This window comes from Thermobia domestica, chromosome 14, assembly GCF_964235325.1.
Source record: "Thermobia domestica chromosome 14, izTheDome1.hap1.1, whole genome shotgun sequence".
Lineage (NCBI taxonomy): Eukaryota > Metazoa > Arthropoda > Insecta > Zygentoma > Lepismatidae > Thermobia > Thermobia domestica.
The window spans coordinates 29,198,211-29,220,645 of record NC_137467.1 but is presented as its reverse complement, the minus strand read 5'-3'; the positions used below and the strand labels follow the sequence as shown (position 1 = coordinate 29,220,645).

General features: G+C 34.8%; 1 protein-coding gene across 1 annotated transcript in view; it reads left to right on the top strand.

Moving 5' to 3' along the window:
- The window catches only part of rdgA (retinal degeneration A), a gene marked incomplete in the record, with an annotated part of 666,123 nt that overhangs the window by 595,565 nt on the left and 48,123 nt on the right, over window positions 1-22,435 (top strand). The window contains 2 exon segments of the mRNA XM_081737830.1: window positions 5,023-5,322; window positions 20,461-20,524. Coding sequence (XP_081593956.1) covers window positions 5,023-5,322; window positions 20,461-20,524 — 364 coding nt within the window.

Below are 22,435 nucleotides of genomic sequence, written 5' to 3'. Positions count from 1 at the left end.
GAATGCATGTGTTGTCTTACGAGTTCGCACGGATTGTGTGAATAAAATAATAATACAGTTAAATATTACTAATCTAAGAAAGCCTATTTAATGTAAATTGTTACAATGATAAATTAAGTATGTGGTAATTTAAATTTAATTCTATAGTTTTGAACGTATATTTATTTTGTGATGTTATGTGTGTTTAAATCAATTTAACCATTAAACATTCCCACCTTCTTTTCATTGGAATATAAAATGTAATATGAAAGGCACGTAAATGAATGGGAGATTTTGTAACATTGTTTTTCTGTCTAGCAACACTGAGTCGGCTACCATTACCGTCAACTTTAAAGCGTTTTAGCTACGATTGAGCACACCCTGGACTGAAGCACAATGCACTTTTGCTTGTTTTAAATGGTAACAGTTTTAGGATATCTTAGAGTGAATTTTGAAAATCGGGTTCAGTATTCATCACCATCGTTCTTGTTTCATGAGCGTATGGCTTTATCATCTGGGTTGGAAACCTTTGAGACTATTAGTTAAACACTGGAGAAGGGAAGTAGTGTTTGTTATTTAAAAATTTATCCTAGGAAACGAAAGATACACCATATCAATTGTTTCCAATTGGCCAGTGATGACATAGGAATAGGCTTTTGCTATTAGAGAAGTAGCAGTGAGAAACATTAGAGAGAAGGGGCATGAGGTAGAAGAATGGAATAAACAAGTGTTGGCAGTGTACGTGTTGTCATGGGTCCGTACCTGCAAAACTATCGACTACGCTACTGACAATCTCGTTCACTTGTCACTACTGCTCTTTGTCAACGTCAAGTTTCTTCCTGCCTGCTCGGACCCGCGGTGGCTCAGTGGTAGAGCGTTCACATCTGGTGTATGGGGTCCTTGGTTCGATCCCGGCTCGCGCCTAGTAAACTTTGTGGTAAACAACACCGTGTGTGTAGGTTTTCTCGGAGTTCTCCCATTTCCTCTCACTTTCTTCATTCCACTATTTCATTTATTTCTCATCATCATCCTAGCCGGCATAAACGTGGGACTCATTTCATTTTCATTTTCTTCCTGCTTGCTCCTTCTCTTCTCCGTGCATTTTACAGGGAGGGAGAGCACCAACTTCGACGTCTCAGAGCAGGCAATGACTGCATCGAACCAAGAGCTTGAATAGACAAGCAAAACTGAGCTAACAATTGATGGATGTGTTACTATGGAGTTGGTTAAGATCTTAGGTTAACAGATCTAAGAAATAGCTAAACGTTACCGTCTCTTGTTAAGCTTACAGCAACATACATTTCCCTCATTTATTTCACTATATGTTCGGATTTCACTATTCAACTGAAATATTCCATACCTAGGTATCAATCATTCCTGAAGTTACATTAAATAGTGCACAACAATAAAACTATTTTTTAAAATGTATTTCAAACAGCAACACCTAGAAAAAATCTATGCAACTCCCACATTACAAACAGATATAAACAATTTTTAATTACTAAGGCTAATATTCATTATTCGAACCTATTTCTATTCTTTAAGATTAACTAGCACCCACCTTTTATGAGCTCTGGGAATCCAAAGTGGATAATTATTTTCCTGGTATAATTTCGGCAACCAATCCTAATCCCCTCGAAAGCCAGACATTAAATGAAGAGCTTCGCTTTCACAAACTTTTTTACATGTTATTTAATTTAGTCCATTTTTACAGCAGCAATAATCTTTTAAAATGTTGCCATTCACTCCATTCTTCCAACAACTATATTCTGAGGAATAAAGACCACTGAAAGAGGTTTCTCTGTACTACTTAGGTTTCCTGAAGTGCTCGTTCGAGAGGTTAATGTTTCCATGGTGCGAAATGATAACAGTCAAAGTAGGAGGGGGGGGGGAGAAGTGAAAAAAAAACCTCGTACTGAAATGTTTCGACGTGGAGAGTTTACATACGTGAAGAACCATAACCACTAAATTATGTAAGATTGTGAATACATTGAACCAGTAGTTTACCCATTACTTAGGCTTACATGTCAAATGTATGTTAATTAACCCTATATATTAATTACTGTAATTAATTTACAAACTTCTGGCAATAGTATCATTTTATTTACTCTCCTTCCCAGTAAGATTTTAGTGAGGGGACTTTTCTTCCAGTAATATTAGGTGGGGATTCCCTTCATCCTCCTATAATTTTGCTCCCTGTTTATAATGTATCTGAAATTTAAAATCCAACTTTTGGTATAAGGACTAATGGAATGGCACGATTTGGAGGAATCCTGAACCCTTCTCGAAGCTCAGGTTAAGCAAGTGCAAATTGTCAGCGTTTTCGTAAAACGTTTTGAAAACAGAAGTTTTAAACTCTAGTTCACAGCTTCAATGCAACGAAAATTCCTTAGTGTTGGCATCAAAATGCAGTAAACGGGCTCATTTTAGTTTTGCCAAACAGAAAAACGATGTGGCAAAATGATCTGATTCATTTAACCCTGTATGTTGCATATACAGTTAATAATCTAAAGAGAAAATGCAGTTTAATGGACCATAATATAAATTATATAAAAACTACTGTACCAATTCACAAAAAATAAAATTTTACATGAAAAAAAAATGTTTCTGTAAATAATTCAGAAGAAATGCAGAAAAATGCAAGTTCTTATGTCGTCGCAGTGTACTATTTACGTATCCGTGTTATTGACAACTACAACTTCGTAGTTTTCTAGGTAGATTAGTTACTTGATCAAGGAGGGGAGAGGTGGTTCAGGCGCACAAGTTCATATCACTTCAGGTCATGCGCGATATATTTTTCTATATCTTGGAGAAAGGGGGCTTTAAAATCCTCATAATCCCCATTTTGCGTACCCTACTGATTAAATCTCTAACCAAAATATTATTATTTTGAAATGTTGTAATTAAATGTGTTCCCGTTTGTCGTAATAATGTGGTAATTTCTATGTATCAAGCCTTCTTTAAATCGTTTAATCTAACCATATAATAATAATAATGGCTTCGAATACTATTAAAAGCCACTAAGACAGAAAAAACATTGAAAACTCAATAAGTGAAGTTTAAAATATTGTCACAAATCTGCTACGACATCTACTACTAATAAATAAGCCACGTCTGTGAACAAGGAGCATAAATTCTAAGTCTTGTTGTGTATATGTATAAAGCTGGGATATTAAAGGGTTAATTCAATTATGTACAAAGATAATAATTACATTTTTAGAAGCTACTCAATTTATTCGAAACTATTTTTCTTTTAGCAGTTAAGTCATAGGGATCATTATTAATTACATCTAAATGAAACATACAAATCCAAGTAAAAACATTATTCCTGGGTCAACATACAGAGTCCGCCAGAAAAAATGTATACATTCTTTGTCATTCTGTATCAGGATACTGTTATTGACAATTAACCTGAAATTTAGGTATGTTGTAGTACGGTTTTTCGCTCAACAGATGCCGGTACTGTCAGCACGATTAGTGAGATAACAAAAAGTGGTAGGAGCACGCTTGACATTCGAGCATCGTATGTACGTTTTGAAGTGTTTTATCAGGTTCGGGAATGCCATCGAAGTACAGCGTCAGCGAAGAGAGGAGTTTGGTATTGAACCACCAATCCGTCTAACAATCAAATGTACTTACGCTGCTCGAACATCAAGCGTGCTCCTGCCATTTTCTTATCTCACTAACCGTGCTGACAGTACCGGCATCTGTTGAGCGAAAAACCGTACTATATCATAATTTTAACTGAAAACAATTGACAATGTCGACATCTGTTGGACGAGAAACCGTACTACAAAATACTTAAATTTCAGAACAATTGTCAATGCTAATATCCTAATACAGGATGACAAAAAGTGTATACATTTTTCTGGCGGACTCTGTAGAAAAGCGGTTTTCAAGGCAACCTATAATACAGGGTTATTCAAAAAGAAAGAACAGATTTCAAACATTTATTTCTTCCAAACTACAAAAGATAGAAACATAATTCGAACGTTACTTGATTAAGAAAAGTTTACAATTTATTGTTAGTAATTATGGTGTGCATTAAATATGAGCACCGTGTGTTACACGACAAATGTCAAAACGATGGCTCATTTCTTGCCACACACGAATCAGCTGGTCTCTAGTTATCGAATTCACAGCTTCAACAATTCGATGTCGTAGACCTTCAAGAATGTCATGCATAGGAGGGATGAGGGAGGGTTGAAGAATGTTAAATTCTTTGCTTGCTCGTGATGTGGATTTCTTTGGGCTCCTTTCGTAAAGTGTACGAATACGCTCGACATTCTAGTTCGATGTGCGTGGACGTCCCTTGCTTTTCTCTTTGCAGATGCAACCATCTTCTACGAATTTTCGATGCCACTCGTAAATTTGCTTATGATGCGGCGGTTGTTTATTAAATTGACGGCGAAATGCTCGCTGAACTGCAACAATGGACTCAAGTTTTGCCAATTGTAGCACACAAAAAGACTTCTCCTGTGGTGACGCCGCCATTTCACTATAGACAAACAACAACAAACAACAGCGCCAATGCGGCCGTGATTGGAACTTCTATCCGGGCTGTTTAAATTGTAAACTTTTCTTAATCAAGTAACGTTCGAATCATATTTCTATCTTTTGTAGTTTGGAAGAAATAAATGTTTGAAATCTGTTCTTTCTTTTTGAATAACCCTGTAGTTCAGTAAAAGTTGATGGCTATAAGGGACTGGTTATTTTATCTAGAAATGATAAAATCCAGGAAATTCAAACGAGAAACTTCGTTAAATCAAAGAATTTGTATATGTAGTCTGTGCCTATCAAATTCAAACAATGTATCTTTCGGAAATTTCCTTACTCCCAAAGAAGGCAGTCGTGGGACTCAAATGTATAGATGGATTTTTCTTTCTTGAGCGCAATAGGTAAGACCAATATTAAATGTAAGCAACTACGTTGTTTCTTGAAGACTCGTATTTGTGATGTGCATTTCATGTTTCCATGTAATAATGTTAGAAAGATGTGTATTCTAATAGTAGCTTGTAAGTTAAAGAATTTTTGCATCAACAGTGATGATAATCCTAAAGATGATGATCCCAATTTGGAAAAGAGCCAATTAAAACAAAGCTCAAACGATATTGAGGATAATATTCCAATAGGCACAAGTATTGACGAATCAGAAATCACTGAATCAGAACCTGCCAATTTGACAGAAGCTTCAGAAGACGTAATTCATGAATCAATAGAGCAAACTGAGAATCAAAGCATCGACGAACCAATGGCCGAGAAAGACGAACAAGCGTCTCAAGGCGACGTTGAAGGTTCCTGCCACGAGCCTGTGAGTTCTGACGCAGGTGTGAACTGTCTTAGGTATGTGGTCGGCGCTTGCTAGTATTTTTGATGGGCCACAGTATCCTGGTTATGTTTGTAGGATACTGTTGCGATGGACCTTCATGTTTAAAAATTAAATCAAATTGCATGTGCCATTACCAGCAAAGGAAGAAATTCAGACATTATGCACAATGCCTAAGCAAAGTGGAAATTTCTTTTAGTTCTATGATTTCGTAGGTTTGGTTAGAGTAGGGTTACAGAAGGTAAGGCTAGGAAATTTTATCTAAGGTTATTAGAAATATTACACTAGGTTTGGTTAAGGTAAGGTGCATTAGGTTAGGTTAGGTTAAGAGATGTTAGCAAAGGTTATTACCGGTAGGGAACATCACATTAGATTTGGTTAGGGTAATTCAAACTAGGTGTCAGGGGATAATCGTCTGATAAATAATGTCATATTTCCTCGGAGTTTCTAATGTACTATAGAAACCTGCAACAAATTAATACGTTCCTCTTTAATTAAAATGAAACATTTTTCAAGACAAAGGTATCAAAATTAACATAACAGAAAAATTACTCTTAATATTAACCCTTTATTTAACCGAGTTGTTACAAGCAACATTGATTTCAATTGTGTTATATGCACGAATATGATCGTTCAATTGGCATTATTGTTTTCATGTAGTATTAATATGCGTGGTTTGCGGATCACTTGTGTAGATATTTGTAATCTTAGTCCAAGTTAGTCAAAGTTAGTAAGTAGAATCTTTATTTCCCGAGTTCCGCGAAGATTTGTTTTATTTGTGGCTTCCTGGTCTATAGGAAGACATTTCAACAAACGGCTGATAATTACTGCTTGTGAGAAAGAATTTTCTAACTCATAATTAGCTATTTTAGAGCAATGTTGCTTCTAAATAAATATCCTGTATTAATGCATCTAAAATATTGGGTCGATGCAAAGTTCATACGGTTCTTATTATTTTATTTTTATTCTGCTGTTTAGTTAATTCAAATACAAATACAACATAGACATAACATTAACATATTCTAGGAGTGTACCAATACGTTGCATACATTTTACTGTCACTCACATTAACTCACAATCACTCAGTGATGTATTCACCTCCACTATCTATAACCTTCTGCCAACGTTCAGGTAGCAGTTCAATGCCTCGCCTGTAGAACTGTTTTGGTCTTGACTGGAAGAAATCTGTTAGCCATTGGTCAAGAGAAGCTTTTCTGTGCTTTTCTTTCAGCAATTACTTCATTCCCGTACACTGCACAAATCGTTCTCGCAGCTTCTGCTGCATTGGATCCTCGGTTAAACTCGAAGAGTAAAATGTGACGGAAACGATCCCTTTTCTCAACTTGACATTCCATATTAGTTTGTCTGAAATATACACAATAATACGTTCACAATCAAGAAAACCTGTTTTTCACAACATAAAACTCCAAACTACGATAAAACAACGGAATAACGATAAATAATCGCTTCACGCCGCATTGCTTCCAACCCAAAAGAAAATCGCACGAACTTATGCATCGACCCAATACAAAAATATTTTCGTAATTACGAAGTTTTGGCCAGGAAAACGTGTTTCAACTATAAAAACAAATCAAAACATTTTTACGGGAATTTATCAATATTTGCCAATTAAAGAGTTAAATTAATCATTTTGAAATTGGTAATTGTCAATAGGTATTTTTACAATAAAAACTATATTAAATGAGGTTAACGCTGTTCAGTGCCAACACCATTTATATTTTATGGCCCATTGATTTATATGGAGAATTATCTTTGTTTTCTTTCAAATGAACTGGAATTTTATTGATTTGTTCTTAAAGTCTAGTTAATTATTCCTTTCTTTGTCAAAATGAGTTTCCTTTATTTATAAAACTTAATATTACCTAAATTAAATTTTATTATTACAGATTAAAATTATATGTTAACCAGTTGAGAATGCTCCAAGAGCATTGCCAAAACGATCTTTTAAAAAAAATAATAATGGAAAGATGGAACGGGAAGGAAACTGTGATTGTTCCTATATGTAAAAGTAAATCTTTTTATCCGCACCTTCTTCCGTTTCTCGCAAAATATCGTCTCTCTGTGACTTACGGTTCCAGAGATATGGCTTCTTAAATCTCAGGAAATCAAACATTTTTTGGCCAATATCTCGGGAACGGTAAAAGTGACACACAAAAAAAAAAAAAAAAAAAAAAAACATCATTTTCTCAGATAATTTTTGATACTCTATCAAATGGAGGGCTCAAAATTGAAAAAATGGCAAATAACAAACGTACACACAGACATAGAGAATTCAGTAACGAATTTTTTAAGTTCGTTGAAAATATCTAATTTTGGAGAAGTAATGGACACTTAAATAAGATTTGTAGAAGAAATCAGTAAAATTTACACTATTAAAATTCCAGTTCAGTTCAAAGTCAGCAGAAAAATAATTCCCCATACTAATTGGCTAAGGAAAAAATGTCTCAGGTATTCTATTACAGCTAAGGAAGAGTTCAAACGTAATAATCAAAATGTTAGCATTGAAAAGCATAAGCAACCGTGGCTTAATATTTCTAATTGCTTAAGAACCCGTTGAAAAAAAAAACGCATAATATAGATTCAAAATAGTTTTAAATGAGCAATTTAAATGTATCAAATAAAACAAATAAAATAATAATGTCAATAAGTGTATATTGAAATGACCAAAAGAAATCACCGAAGGTAAAGGATAAGTTAAGAATTCTAAAATTAAAAATTATTAATGATATAAAACAGAAATATAAAACCATATAATTTAAAAATATTAATTTTTGGCGTCTATATCTGCAGCAATATGTTGGATGTTTCTGCCGCCAATACAGATGATATACAGTTGATAGTTTTTTTAAAATCAAGTTTTATTCATTTAAATAATAATTTTTACCTGTTTTAATCTTCTTCATGAAAGATTTTCTTGTATTGGAAATAGTCTTAGTGAAGTGAAGACAAAAAATTGAGATAATTTCTCATTACCTTTTGTTGTGCATGACTTACAATTATCGTTATATGTCGGATTCGTCTCAGTACAAAATATTCACAATACATCTGAGATTATGTTATGAACTTACTCTTTTAGTTATGCACCTAAAAATTTAAGAATTAAACGAGTTTTTTTTTTTATTTGTTTAGTCATTGTGCCTGAATTTTTTACTTTAGCGGTACCAGATACATTTAATTATGCACCACCACATTTCGTGAAACCCTTTGTGCTGAGCTTATTTCATTAGACCTACCTTTTACCAATATACGTACTGGCTACGGCCTTTATTGTTGGCATATTCATAGTTGTGCTATTGTAGAGGAATACTGCAGTGTTAGCGATTCCACAATCGTCACACCTTTACTCAGCTACCCCGAAAGGATATGAAGTGTCGCCAGGTGTTGTGCTAGCTGCTGCTTCTAATTGTCTTGATGTTAGTTGTTGCGGTGTATTTGCCAATGTCAGCCTATACATGCATTACGTGCTAAATACTATCAGGTCTGTAATATTGATGCGTTATTCCGAAGCTCCTGTGCTTGTTATTGTAGCTTGGAAGTTAAATTTAGCCTATGTTATTCAGTGTTGGTATTGTTAACTGTAGGCTTATATATATATATATATTTCTTTAACTAGAGGATAAATTTGTAAGTATTGTAATGAGAATTATTTATTTATTTATTAGGAACGTTTCAGATACAGTTCTTTGTTGGAGCCATTTTGTACGCGAAACATTAAAAATTGACCGGTAGAAATAAATTGTTGTTAGAAGATCTGCCAGAACCCACATATTCCCATCTTTCTTTCCTTATGGCTCGACCTGGTCAGTAAATATCGTCCAGAATTGTCTTCTGGGCGAATATGTGCCAAGCAACAAGAGTATTACAGTGAACAACAAGATACTAAGAATAATGTTATCAATTCTCTATTATACATCCAGTGGGCAACTCTATGTCAAATGCAAAGTGTATTACCATTACCATATAATTATATATATATATATATATATATATATATATATATATATATATATATATATATATATATATATATATATATATATATATATATATAATATTCTCGAAACATCATTTATACATACGAATATGCAAAAATGTTCCATTAAAGGTCGACTTGCACCAATACAACATTACAACCATAAATCGTATATTCATACACAAAATTTTAAGAATTTTAAGTAACAAAAGCACAAAATTCGTTACACTTCCGAATTGTGTTAAAATTAAATTCTTGTTACATAATCATCTATTCTTGTATTATATAGCTCCTTCGTGGTTAAGCGGTTAGCGTACACGCCTTTGACGTGGGAAACCCAAATTCGATTCCCAGTGGGAGCTCATGTGGTCCGGATTCCACGTTAATCAGTAGGTTCCGTCTCATATAGCCTCGCAAAATCAACTCAACAACTCTTATGTTACATAAAAAAATGCGTTCAATCAGATTGTTCTATATGAGACCAAGATTAAATCTTACTTTGCATGTTGAACATGTGTATTATAAATGGAAATTAATATTTAAAAATTATTAATACAAGCTTCTATGTCTGTATCACTGTTATACTGCATCTTCATTTAAATGTATACTATATGTAAAATGTTTTTTAAACATTTTGTGTCTTACGATGAAATCATGAACTCACAATTTGTAAGGCGGAGGAATAAATAAATAAAACATTTACGTTTGCGGGAGCGCTAGGGCTAATACTTAGACTTTTGTAATGGGCGAAATAAACGAAAGCTACAATGAGTGAAATAGACGAAAGAAAACAAATAAGGAACAGAGAACGATCTAAGTTAATTAATTCAGGAAACTAGGGAAATGTCGTTTCCAACTCACATCTGGTGTAAATTCCAGTCAATGCTTTCTTCACTTGAGCGAATTACTGAAATAAGAATTGTCAATCGCCAGCCGGCTACTTCAGCCGACTCTTGGAATTTCGCATCTAAACCCCCCGAAACGGGAAAGTGTCAGACATTACCCGACACGGGAGCAGAAAACGCGAAAATCATTGTATTGGACATAATTCGACATAGGATCGGAAAAGAATATCTATGCGTAAATTTCAAGCTGATAGTCATTTGTTAATTAACTTTCGAGAAATTAATAGATAATTGTCTAGCCAAAAATGTGTTTGAGCTTGTATTACTACACATGTTAATCATGAGAGAGCTTCTGATCGAGAAAACGGATTACCAAATTAAATCATCCAGTGTATTCTCGCGGTTTTGCCACTGTGATTTTCGGCTATTCTCAAAAATAAAGACTGCGTTAGAAATATGAATATTTTCTGACGTTGCTGAGGTACAGTGAAGAAGGATTCCAAATCTATTTCTAGAATACTTGCACCATGTATAAGTGTACTATATACATACATAAGTCTACTACTGCGAAGATGTTACTAGCCACTGATTGTAGTTTCTAAAGGACGTTTATTGTTAACTATGCATTCTTGGTATTCAATTTTAATATTTTGTACAGCTAAAACGTCCTACGTACAGGATGTTTCCGGGGGATTATTATTTTGATAAACGGTAGTATTGTTACTCTGTACTTTAGTTATATATTAATATAAAGTGCCTAGGTATATAACTAGCTTTTTCTCAATAGAGACGGATATGTTTTGAACAATTGAAAATCATATATACCTGTATTTGACGTGCTTAAACCATTAAGACAAGTCATTTACTTTTTTTTTTTTCATTTGTTAATGGCTTCCAATCATGAAAAACAAATAATTGATATACAAATACAGCAAAATTTACTCAAAACAGAAACTTGTGTAAGGTAGGTCAGGCCAAAGTGAATGAATTTTCCAATCTCAATCAAACTAAGTAGGGTGAGTCTGTTTAAAGCTGAACTTTCTATAAGTGGAACAAAATTTTGGTCCCTCTCTATTATGCCTTAAGCAAATGTTGCGGTAACTGTTTGAGGAATAGCTTGTTTGAACGTTGGAAACAACAAAAGGCTGCCATTGGTGATTCGATAAAAGTTCATGAAATAAAGTTATTCCTCTGAATGTGTGATATAAATATGATCAAAAGTTACTTGGCTGCATTGTATTAGGAAATTATATTTCATGGCCGATCTAAAGTGTTTATACAAATCGAATTTCTATTATTGATAAGTAAGTTCATCTGAAAGTTCAGAGATTGGGAAGTTCGTGAAACATGACATAACTCTTGCATATTGTTATAATCATGTACTGTGTGTTTAGAATGGTCTGTTTCACAATCGTTTCTAATTTAATTCAGATCGGTCATTTTGGGAGGTTTCAGATTATCATACTAGGCTTTATTAAGATCACGCAAAGAGAAATCATAATATTATAGTGTTCATCCGTCCGTCCGTTATTCCACTTTTTTCAAAATTTATTTTTGCATTAGATAGCTAGAGTGATTATTTCTTCAGAGAATAAATCCGTTAATAGAATAAATCCGTTAATATTTTCACGGGCAACGGTGGCTTATCCATATCCCATTCTTTTTTCACTATTGAAACAAAGGACTATGATTGTGGAATGCTAAAAAATCACACATTGTTCAGTTAGATGGCACAAGCATCCTTCCGTGGTTGACATCTATTGGTCAAAATTGAACTTCTATGCATGATTCTGTTTACTATCTTTACAAGAGTTTATATACAAATATATTTCCACAATGACAATATAACTGTAACTGTAATTGTAAACAAATAAGTCTAAAAAGATACGTTCATTTTAAGAATATCTTTCTGGGATTTCACCTTTTTCCTTGATTGGAATCTTTTTTTAATTTTTTATCTATTTATTTATTTTTAGCTGGCTAACTGTTACGAATGGTGTTAAGGGTATCTTTGTTTTCAACCCATTAATTTGTATGGAGAGGTGTTTTCTATTTTCTTTAAAATAACTGGTTTTATTTTACTGTCTTTTTTTTTTTCCAAGTGTATTTAAATGTCCCGGACTTTGTGAAAATTCAATTCAATTATGTGTTCTAAATTTTCAATGTTTGTAAATTAAACGTAATTTAACTAATATATTTATAAATATCATCATCATAGATGTATCTTCAGATCAGTCTCTGACTTTGTAAAAATTAAATTCTCTGTCCTAAATTTTTAATGTTTGTAAATTAAACCTAATTCAAGATTTTATATAAATAATATCATCATTTTGACAAAGCAAGGGACATGTGTATAAATCTGAAGAGGAAAATCAGTGGGTTGAAAAACAAAGATGACGTATAACGGTATCAACGTTATATACCCGTTGCGAGGGAATTAGGTTCAGCTCCTGTTCATACCTCCAATTTATGAGAGTCTTGAGTTTGATACCATATGTCCCTCTTCGGGCGTCGATTATGAGGGAATGTGCAGGATTGAACCCTGCTATTCCATTATAGTTGGCGCCGAACAGGGATAATGGTATCGAAACCAAGACTCATAAATCGGCGCTATGAACAGGAACTGAACCCAATGACCTCATAATGGGTATTTAATGTTGATATCGTTCTAGATACTAAACACCATTAATATCATATCGGCTTTCAGAAAGTTGGAGATTCTCAATAATTCTATACGCATAACAATATTGTCTGAACTCTATTATTAAACTGCATGAGTTGATGTTTCTGTGTGTCTATATGCATCACTGATCCTTTGCATGTTTGTTTTTTGAGCTTTTAATGTGTGACTGTTTCTAATCATTTGCATGCTGCCAGTATTCATGACAAACTATTTGGATTAGAATTCTATTCTTTGAGGTGAGTTTTGTGCATGAAATGTACAACTATCGTATAACACTGTTCTAGAGGGAAAAAAAAAAAAACATATGAAGCACCATATTCTGTGCATGCTTTATTTTAATTATTGGTTGCATAATAAAAATAGCATGTATTTATATATAATATACAGTGGCGGATCCAGAATATGATCAAGGAAGGGGCTAAACTATATAACAATATTTTGCCGTTTTATCCACTGTATACCTCAGAGTCAAGGGGGCGCTATAGCCCCTTGGATCCGCCACTATATATACATATGTATAATATTTTTTAAATCTCTCGTGAATAGCACATGCTACATCACTGTGGATACGATGTATCACGTGATAGTACACACAAAAAATTAAATACAATAGATAAAAGTCTTATTTAATATGGGTCCTTTTAATTTTCGTTTAGGAGTTACGGCCTCCGAAGAGTTGGTTTCTTGAGGTATTTTTTTAAAGAAACTGTCCATATATTAAACTATTCCATGCTTTAAGTGTCGATTCAACAACAGAAGTAAAAAATAATTGAAATTACTTAATGAACTGATAGGATATATATTATATGACTTATCGTAGTCTTCAGTACGGAACTTTTAAGGATTTTTTTTAATGTTTCTTTGTAGATTCACATTGGCGGTAACATTCCTGCACTGTAGAAAAATTACTACATTTCGTTTACTTCAAATTCAACGTTGAATTTATTTGAAAAGGAACTCACTCGAAGGGTTAATATACTTTTTATTACCAAGTTTCACTAGAGGCAAAAGGAAGCAACACAAACTGAAATCGTGGAGTACATTAACGATTCGATTTTTTAAAAATTAATTCAAGGTTGAATTTGACATCAAGAAACTGTAATAATTTTTCTATGGTGCTGGAATGTTACCAGTAATGTGAATTGATGTAACAACGCACAAAAGTGCTTAAAAGTTTCGTGCTGAAGAAGATGAGAAGTCGTCATTGAAACGTATACGGACGACAAAAAAGAGAAAGAAAGAAATAATAGAAAAAAGAAACAGGTGAATAGAAAATAATTTTCCTTAAATCAAATTAACATAATCTCGAAAAAATCCTGCAGTTATCATAGTTAAAGCTAGCCGCGTATATTGACCAGAAAACAGGACAGCCAAGGCGAGGCACAGTAGAGGGAAGAAAGTGAACAATGGAACAAAGCCTCGAACCGCATATTCACTCACCCGAGCACATGCTTTACAAATACATTTGCAACGTTGTGATTAAGGCACACGGTCATTGCACTCAGACCTCTCTCTTCGCATCATCTCGAACTTCTCTCTGCCACTGCTTGGCTGTCCTGTCCCCTGGTCAATATGCGAAAAGCCTAAGTCTTATGGAAGTCAGGAGATTGAGCTAACTGTTTTTACCCTGTATTTCACCGATTTCTGCTAGAAAATTGCCGTAATCAAGAAAAGATCTAACAAGACTTCTATTCCATTAGATCCTGAGGTTCAAATTTCTCATGTTTACCGTTGAAATCAACATGAACATGAAAATGTTTATTTTGGCAAATCAACTTTTCGAATCCCCTATCTCCTAAATGAATCCTTAAAAACCGTATAAATTCAGACTTTTTCTTTATTTTTGTATGTACTGTCATGCTACAAAAAAATATTTACATCCACCCTGTGCCATACAAAGCGGTTATCTGGACGCTTTTAGGAAAGGAAAACTTCACAATATTTTGGCCAATCCCATAGATTTCATCAGGTGGTTAAAACAATAACAGTTCTTCTTTTTTAACTTTTCATTGGTGCATGGTGCTTCCTCTGTAAGATTATTTTAATATTTTCTTTCTTCTTTTTTCAGCTATGTGATAAAGCCCAGTCAGATTGTGTGAAATTTGTTAAGTTTTCCTTTTTAAGACGTGTGCAGATAAACCCTTTTATATTAAACAATATTTGGCGATTTTCTTTCTCTGTAATGGGTAAACTTTGGCTGTTGCTTTCTTTCTCGAATGAAGAATGTGTCTATGTAATGCGTTATTTAAAGTATAATAAAATGTTTAGTATTAAACTCTAATGACTAATATTGTAACTTACTTAATACATATTTCTTTAAAAAAAAAATTATTGAATTACATAAACTTAAGAAACAGTATGGTATCATATTACCTACGTATACAACCTGGGTATGATGCTAGGTTTGGTCGTCCGTTATTAGTACGATATAAACAACAACAGTCAAAGAGTACAGTTATGGTTTCTTTGGAGGAAGATGGCTAAATCATGTGTTGAGCGTACTTTAGCACTGTATATAAATATACAACCTTCGACATTTCAATCTTGTCTGACACGTTATGGTATCCATGTGAGATATTTGGATTATTCTCCGCAAGACGACTTTTACTATACTTCAGCAGTGCAAACAATTTTCTGAAGTATTAGTATAGCTGTGGACGATTAAGAGCATCGTTTTACGGTCTTCAGTTTATATTTAATGCAGTGTTAGTTTTAGTAATATCGATAACTAGTCCATTATAACACAAATGCTGTCACTATTCGTACATGTATATTTCTTGTGCTCTCCATTGCTTACAAGTATTCAACGCAATGTACAGGGTGTTTGGGAAGTCCCCGTACACCTATGTGTAAGTATCACAGAGAGCACTGTCAGTGTAATGTGAGTTTATGTACGAGGGGAAGTCCGAAAATAAGTTTCTCCAGGCGACTGTGGACAGAGGTGCGCACGCAAGACCGAAAATAGTATGTGACAATAAAGATCAGACGTACCATTTATCTTTCCACATAAGTACCACGTACATTGAGACATTTGTCATATCGGTGAGCTCCTCCGTGGCTAAGCGGTTAGCGTACACGCCTTTGGCGTGGGAGACCCGGGTTCGATTCCCGGCGGGAGCTCATGTGGTTCGGATTCCACGTTAATCAGTAGGTCCACGTCTCATATAGCCTCGCTGCTGAACGGGACGTTAAACCCCAAATCAACTCAACTCAACTTGTCATACCGGTCTATAAGCTTCAAAAACCCTTCCAGAAAAAATTCAGGGCTCTGCATACAGAAGAAGCGTCGAACAGCTTCTGTGACTTCAGCATTGCTTCCGAAGCGTCTGCCGCCGAGAGTCTTCTTCAAAGCCGGAAACAGATGGAAGTCACTGGGTCATGTCATGCACCATCCTGACATTTTCGTCCCTCACTGAATTGGCGACACCATCTCCGCACCATTTGTTTCGACATCACATGAGTCTCATAGACTTTCACGAGGTAGTTACGGATTTCTGCTCCCGATACGCAATCTGCCCATTCATAGCGAAAACCGTTCGCACTTCCTCCTTTGACCACGACGTCGAAACGGCCTTATCTCCATAGCTACCAGGCTCAGACTGAGAGACTCGTCTCCGGTTTGCGGAGACGCTGCGACGGCGCCATCTGCGGGATCGCGGCAGGTGAACGATATCCACTTGTGCCTGGGTGTGTTGCGCGTGCTTGTTCCTCCCATTGCGGTTTCCTTTCCTGGCGAAAACTTATTTTAGGACTCCCCTCGTATTTAGTACTTACTGTAGTGAGTATTTACATATACAAACTATATATATGTAAACGTATATATTACAGTTGGGGCCTCGATTATTCGAATTTTTTTCACATTCCTCTGAATTCTCCTAAGACTCGATGTTAAAATAACCGCTGAAAGTCGAATGTTTAAAAATTACAACCTCAATAAGTCGAATTTTAAGTGTTCCATAATCATATTTTAAAACTTCAAGAACTCGAACTTTCGTATCAGCGAATCTCTACAAGCCGAAGTTTATATCTGTAAGCCGAACTTCTCTTGAAGTGGCCTCGGTACCTCGAAGCTATAACTCTACGCTATTACGTGATTGTCATTGTTGCTAGTTCTGTCGTTGTTGCTAATGTGTACTGTAATTTTGTTTTACTTATGTCTAGACATGAAAGCACACTCTTCACCTGTTTCTAGGTTAATATCTCTTCTTCTCCCTTGGAATTTTCACAACTTCGAGTTCTAGAAGTTGAGGGAATAAAACTTTGAGTTATAAAGGTTATATGAGGAACGCGGAACCTCTGTATCTCGAATTTTTGTTGTGACCACCTTGATTATCTCGAACATTGATTACTCGAAAAACTCGATAACTCGAATTTTTATGTATTCCCTTCAGCTTCGAGTTATCGAGGTCCCACTGTGTATAAGGGGTTGAACGGTAACTACGTGAACAAACTTGGACGGGTGATAGTACATCTAAAAAGAAGCAAAGAAGTTCTAATGAACATGTGGGAAATTCCGTCCCGTTTAGAACTGACAGAGTGTTGAAAGCATGGGAACATGAACTTCAGAGGCCAACAGCTTAAAAACAATACATCGTAGAGAGTGCGGTTAAAAACGTCACTTAGAAAGTCATACCTACTCTATTGAAAAATGCATGTTTGAAAACGCAGCTTCGTGTGCGCATGGGATTAACAACGTGTGACACTTCTTTCCTTTACAATATGTCCGGGAATCCATCCGTTCCTTTGGGGAATCCCGTGCGCACGCATAGCTGCGTTTTCAAACATGCATTTTTCAATAGAGTAGGTATGACTTTCTAAGTGACGTTTTTAACCGCACTCTCTACGATGTATTGTTTTTAAGCTATTGGCCTCTGAAGTTCATGTTCTCACGCTTTCAACACTTTGTCAGTCCCAAACGGGACGGAATTTCCCAGATGCTTACTAGGACTTCTTTGCTTCTTTTTAGATGTACTATCACCCGTCCAAGTTTGTCCACGTAGTTACCGTTCACCATATATATATATATATATATATATATATATATATATATATATAAAGAAACTAAAAGCAATTTTATGTCCGAGCATTATAGTAGTGTATGACTGAATTCCGGATATATGAAGGCCCATAAATATGCAAATTACTGGTATAGACCACTAAAATTAGTACAATACACATTGGGCCGCGGAGAACTTAGCATTTGAATCAATTTTACACGAATCCTGAGGGGTCACTTCGCGAATGAACTTTGTCAGAGCAAAGCTTTACAGCACTGTTGACCCTTATGATTTGGTTTCTGATATCTGGTTAAGACAATTTAGTGTTAGTCCTCTCTTACTGTCTTGAATTTTCCTAATCTCATGTTCGAAAGCAAACTTTTGTTCAGTAACATAATAATGTACACCAGAAGCGTTAGGAGCATGTAAAACAGCTATTGCATTGTGAAAGATATATGCGCACATCCGGACTCGAGCTCTATTCCCGAATATAACTTTAATGTGTAGAAAATACGAACAGGAAGATACCTTTTTTCTTTAATTTTCACACGTATTTATTTAAGTTTACATTCGCTATTCTTACTATAATATTAGTTTCTATATCTTACCACATTTTCCAGACACTCTTGCAGTAAAGTAAGATAATAATGCATTGTGCTAAATATTTTATAGAAAGATTAAAAATTAATCAAAATTAGATTCAACTTCCCCTTGCATTTGTGAAAAAATCGAATTCATTTGTACGTATGCATCACCATACGCTCATACTAGTATGTTTCTGTGAAGTGTGTGTGTTTTTTGTTAATCATTGATTCTCCTTTCTTCTCACTCTTCCGTCACTTACTTACAACGATTAGAAGGTTGAGTCAATCGCTGCTAAATGAAAAAAATTGTAACTACTATGGAAGTAGCCTGCTAGTGGTTGTCAAGTGTCCTTAATTACTTGTTTACAATACGAGAAGATGGGAAGGATGCAGGAAGGTGTTTAGGGCCTTCTTTTTTAACCCTGCTGCAAGTCGCACTCAATTATGTTTCATAAGAGTCGCTGCGGACTGACACTTCGCATGCAAATAAGTACTGTATGTTCTAAAACATAAAATTTAATTGCATTGTATAAATTAATATTTCCAACAATAGTGCACGTTTCGAAGTGCAACACTACTCTGATAAGCAAAAGCCGATTGTTGTAAAGTATGAAAAACGGAAATTCAGAAGAGTGATTTATGTGATAGTAATTACATTCATTGTTTTCTACGGAGTGAGAGACCACGGGTGACCACTAAAGACTTAATCACGAAAGTCCAAGCCAACACCCGGGAAAATAATACAATAGGCCCTACAATGCAAAGATATTAAATTACTGACAGGTTTATTGTGCATCATAATCCTATAAGCCTCCTTGGAATTTGTGGATGAGTGGCACGCTCTTGCCCTTTTGTTTTGATCATGGCTTTCACATTCTAAGATTACTGACCTTGACGATCCGAAAAATACAATCAATAAAACATAGTTTTTATGCTGAAACACTGTATTTCTCTTTCGTGTTTGCATCTCATTTTTAGTTGTTTTTCTGGTTAACTGTGATTTTCGCTGTTTGTGGTACCCTTGCCACCCAATTCTGCGGACAAACGGGTCTTTACTGAATATATATATATATATATATTATACAGTAGAGCGTCGATTATCCGAACGTCGGTCAACCGAACGACCGCTTAACCGAACTGTGTACTCGCTCGCACCTGTTACTCTCCCACCCTACCGTCCATCATCCCCCTCACTCCCAAACCAAGTTTCCCGCAGTAGTCGCCGCACTGAGCCACCGCTGGCGGAACATTGCTTCTAATGGGGCCTTCATAAGGCGCTGCTGACCGGCCAAGCCGCCAGTCGCTGTGTTTCAACAATCAGCACACTTCTGTCGGTTTGGAACTGGCTGTAGAAGTAGCGGCAGTATCAAAGCTGTTCACAGCAACAGCTGCGCCAGCTTAGAGTTGAGGCGTGCCGCTCCGCGCATGGCAAATAAACATGTACAGTTCGATTATCCGAACACCCATGTCCCCCAATTACTTCGGATAATCGACGCTCTACTGTATATATATATATATATATATATATATATATATATATATATATATATATATATATATATATATATGAGAGTTTTAGGAAAAGTAAAGGAAAGTTCTCTTTCTCTTTAAAAAAGAAAGAAAGAGAACAAAAACCTCCTTTTTTTTCCTGCTGCTTTCTTTCACGAGAGAGAGGAGAGCAAGGAAAAGAGGTAAAAAGAGAAAAATGAAAAAGACGAAAGAGAAAGAGAGAGAGAGGAGCTTTTTTCATTTCTTTCTTTTTGAAAGAGAGAAAGCAGAACAAATAAGAAGAAGGAAAGAAAAGAAAAGGCAGAGAAAGACCATAAAAATATTTTTTCTTTCTTTCTTTTTACTTTTCTTTGTGTTATATTTCTAACTGTATATTTCTTTTTGAAGAAAGAGAAAGCAGAACAAATAAGGAGGGGCAGAAGAAAAGAAAAGAAAAGGAAAGAAAAAAGCAAAAAAACAGAAGTAAATTTTCTTTCTTTCTTTCTTTCTTTATACTCTTGTCCGTGTTATACTTCTAACTATAGTTTTTAAATATCCTTTCAGCAATTTGTTAGAGAAATCTACACTTAATATCCTCAAGGCTGCCAAAGAAGGAGATCTGAAATTGGTAAGTACATGTTTTTATTTATTTTTTCTTAAGACTAGCTTACTATGTAGATATAAGGTGGTTATTTATTAAAATTAATCTTGATTCCAATACGTATGATTTCAAACAAATGTTCTCGGGTTAGCAGTCACGTGAATATTGTTTTGTATCTTGCTACGTTTCGAGGGCTGACATTGTCATCTTCAGGCAAATATGATAGGATAATATAGTACGTGGAATATATACTTCATGTGTGTGTGATTGGGCTCTTCTGATTGTTGGGTGAAATGGCGGCTTCTGATTGATGCTTGAAATAGAGGGATATGATTGGTGTCCATGTTTGACTCAGTTGCAATCCTGTATCTCTATTAAGGTTCGTATTGGACACCAATCATTTCAATCAATCCCACCATTTCAAGCACCAATCAGAAGCCGCCATTTCAACCATCAATCAGAAGAGCCCAATCACACACACATGAAGTATATATCCCACGCACTCTATTGCCCCATCATATTTGCCTGAAGGTGAGGACAATGTCAACCCTCGAAACGTTGCAAGATACAACAGTATTCAGCTGGCTGCTAACCCGAGAAGCAGTGCATCGCAAGGAAATTTTGAATGAATACGTCTGATTTCGTTTAAAAAGTCGTATAACTTACAAACATAATTTATCTTGTAACTTAAAAGTGTAGATTAATCAAAGTAAACTTGTTATAGTGAACTACATAACTAACTCAATTCTGTCAGGTTTTTTTTTAATTGTTGTTATAATACAACAGAACTTGTAGTAAATAGGTTGCCATTGTTGCTCTATATCTTATAATTCCAAATACAAAAGCCTCAGTTATATAGGGGCCTACTTAACAGCTTTTACTATGTTTGATATTAAAAAGAATATACTTTTCGAATCATACTGTACAGTTACATTTCGCTACTGTCAGCAGTAGTATGGTTTGTGAGAGGCGATTAATATATTACGTGTACTGCAAACATGAAAGATGGTTCGTGTACATTTTGAATATATTAGTATGCTGATTATTTTATTTATTTATTTTTTTTATTTTTATGTGATACAAAGTTTGATGTGAAAATTAAGTTTCGTTAAGTTCTTAATTCATCTGATGCAAACAATATCATCGCTACTTTCATATATACTGTTTATGTATTTGTATGTGAAACATTATTCAACTCCATTGTAGGTGCACAATTATAAATGTATTTCTCTGTTTTCTGGAAAGTATGTTGGCTTATTCGTATGAAGGCTTGTTGTAAAATAAACTTTGCATGTTGTTTATATTCAATATTAACCCTATATTGTATTATGTGTAGTATTAACCTTTTTTTTGTCTTATGTGTAGTAGAAGTATTAATCTTCATTGTAATTACTAAAACAAAAGAGAATGTATATACCAATAGTAGTTGCTTTTGTAGTTAGTTCTGTCAAACTCTGTTGTACATGTAACTGTATTTCTTAGAAGGACTGCAATTTTAGAGGATGAAATATTAAAAGTTATTGTCAGAAAAACTCATCTAATTAAATGCCATTAATGTTACTTAGATCATGATGTTTCAATGGACAACTTGTGTCATCTTCGATAGTAATGTAGAAACGTGAACCTCAAAACATCTCACATTTGGGAAGGCTATTTTCAATTCTTCTGGACTAAAAATGTATCGTTACGGAGTTTTAGAGGATCGGAATATTAAAAGTTATTGTCAGGAAAGCTCACCTAATTAAATGCCATTAGTATTATTATATAGATCATGATGTTTCAACGGACAACCTCTGTCTTCTTCGGTGGTAACGTAGAAACGTGAACTGCAAAACATCTCACATTTCGGAGGGGCTATCTTCAATTCCTTTAGACTGAAAATATATCGTTGATTGAGTAAAACCTCGAATTCCTTGAAATTACTGGACAATGATGAAG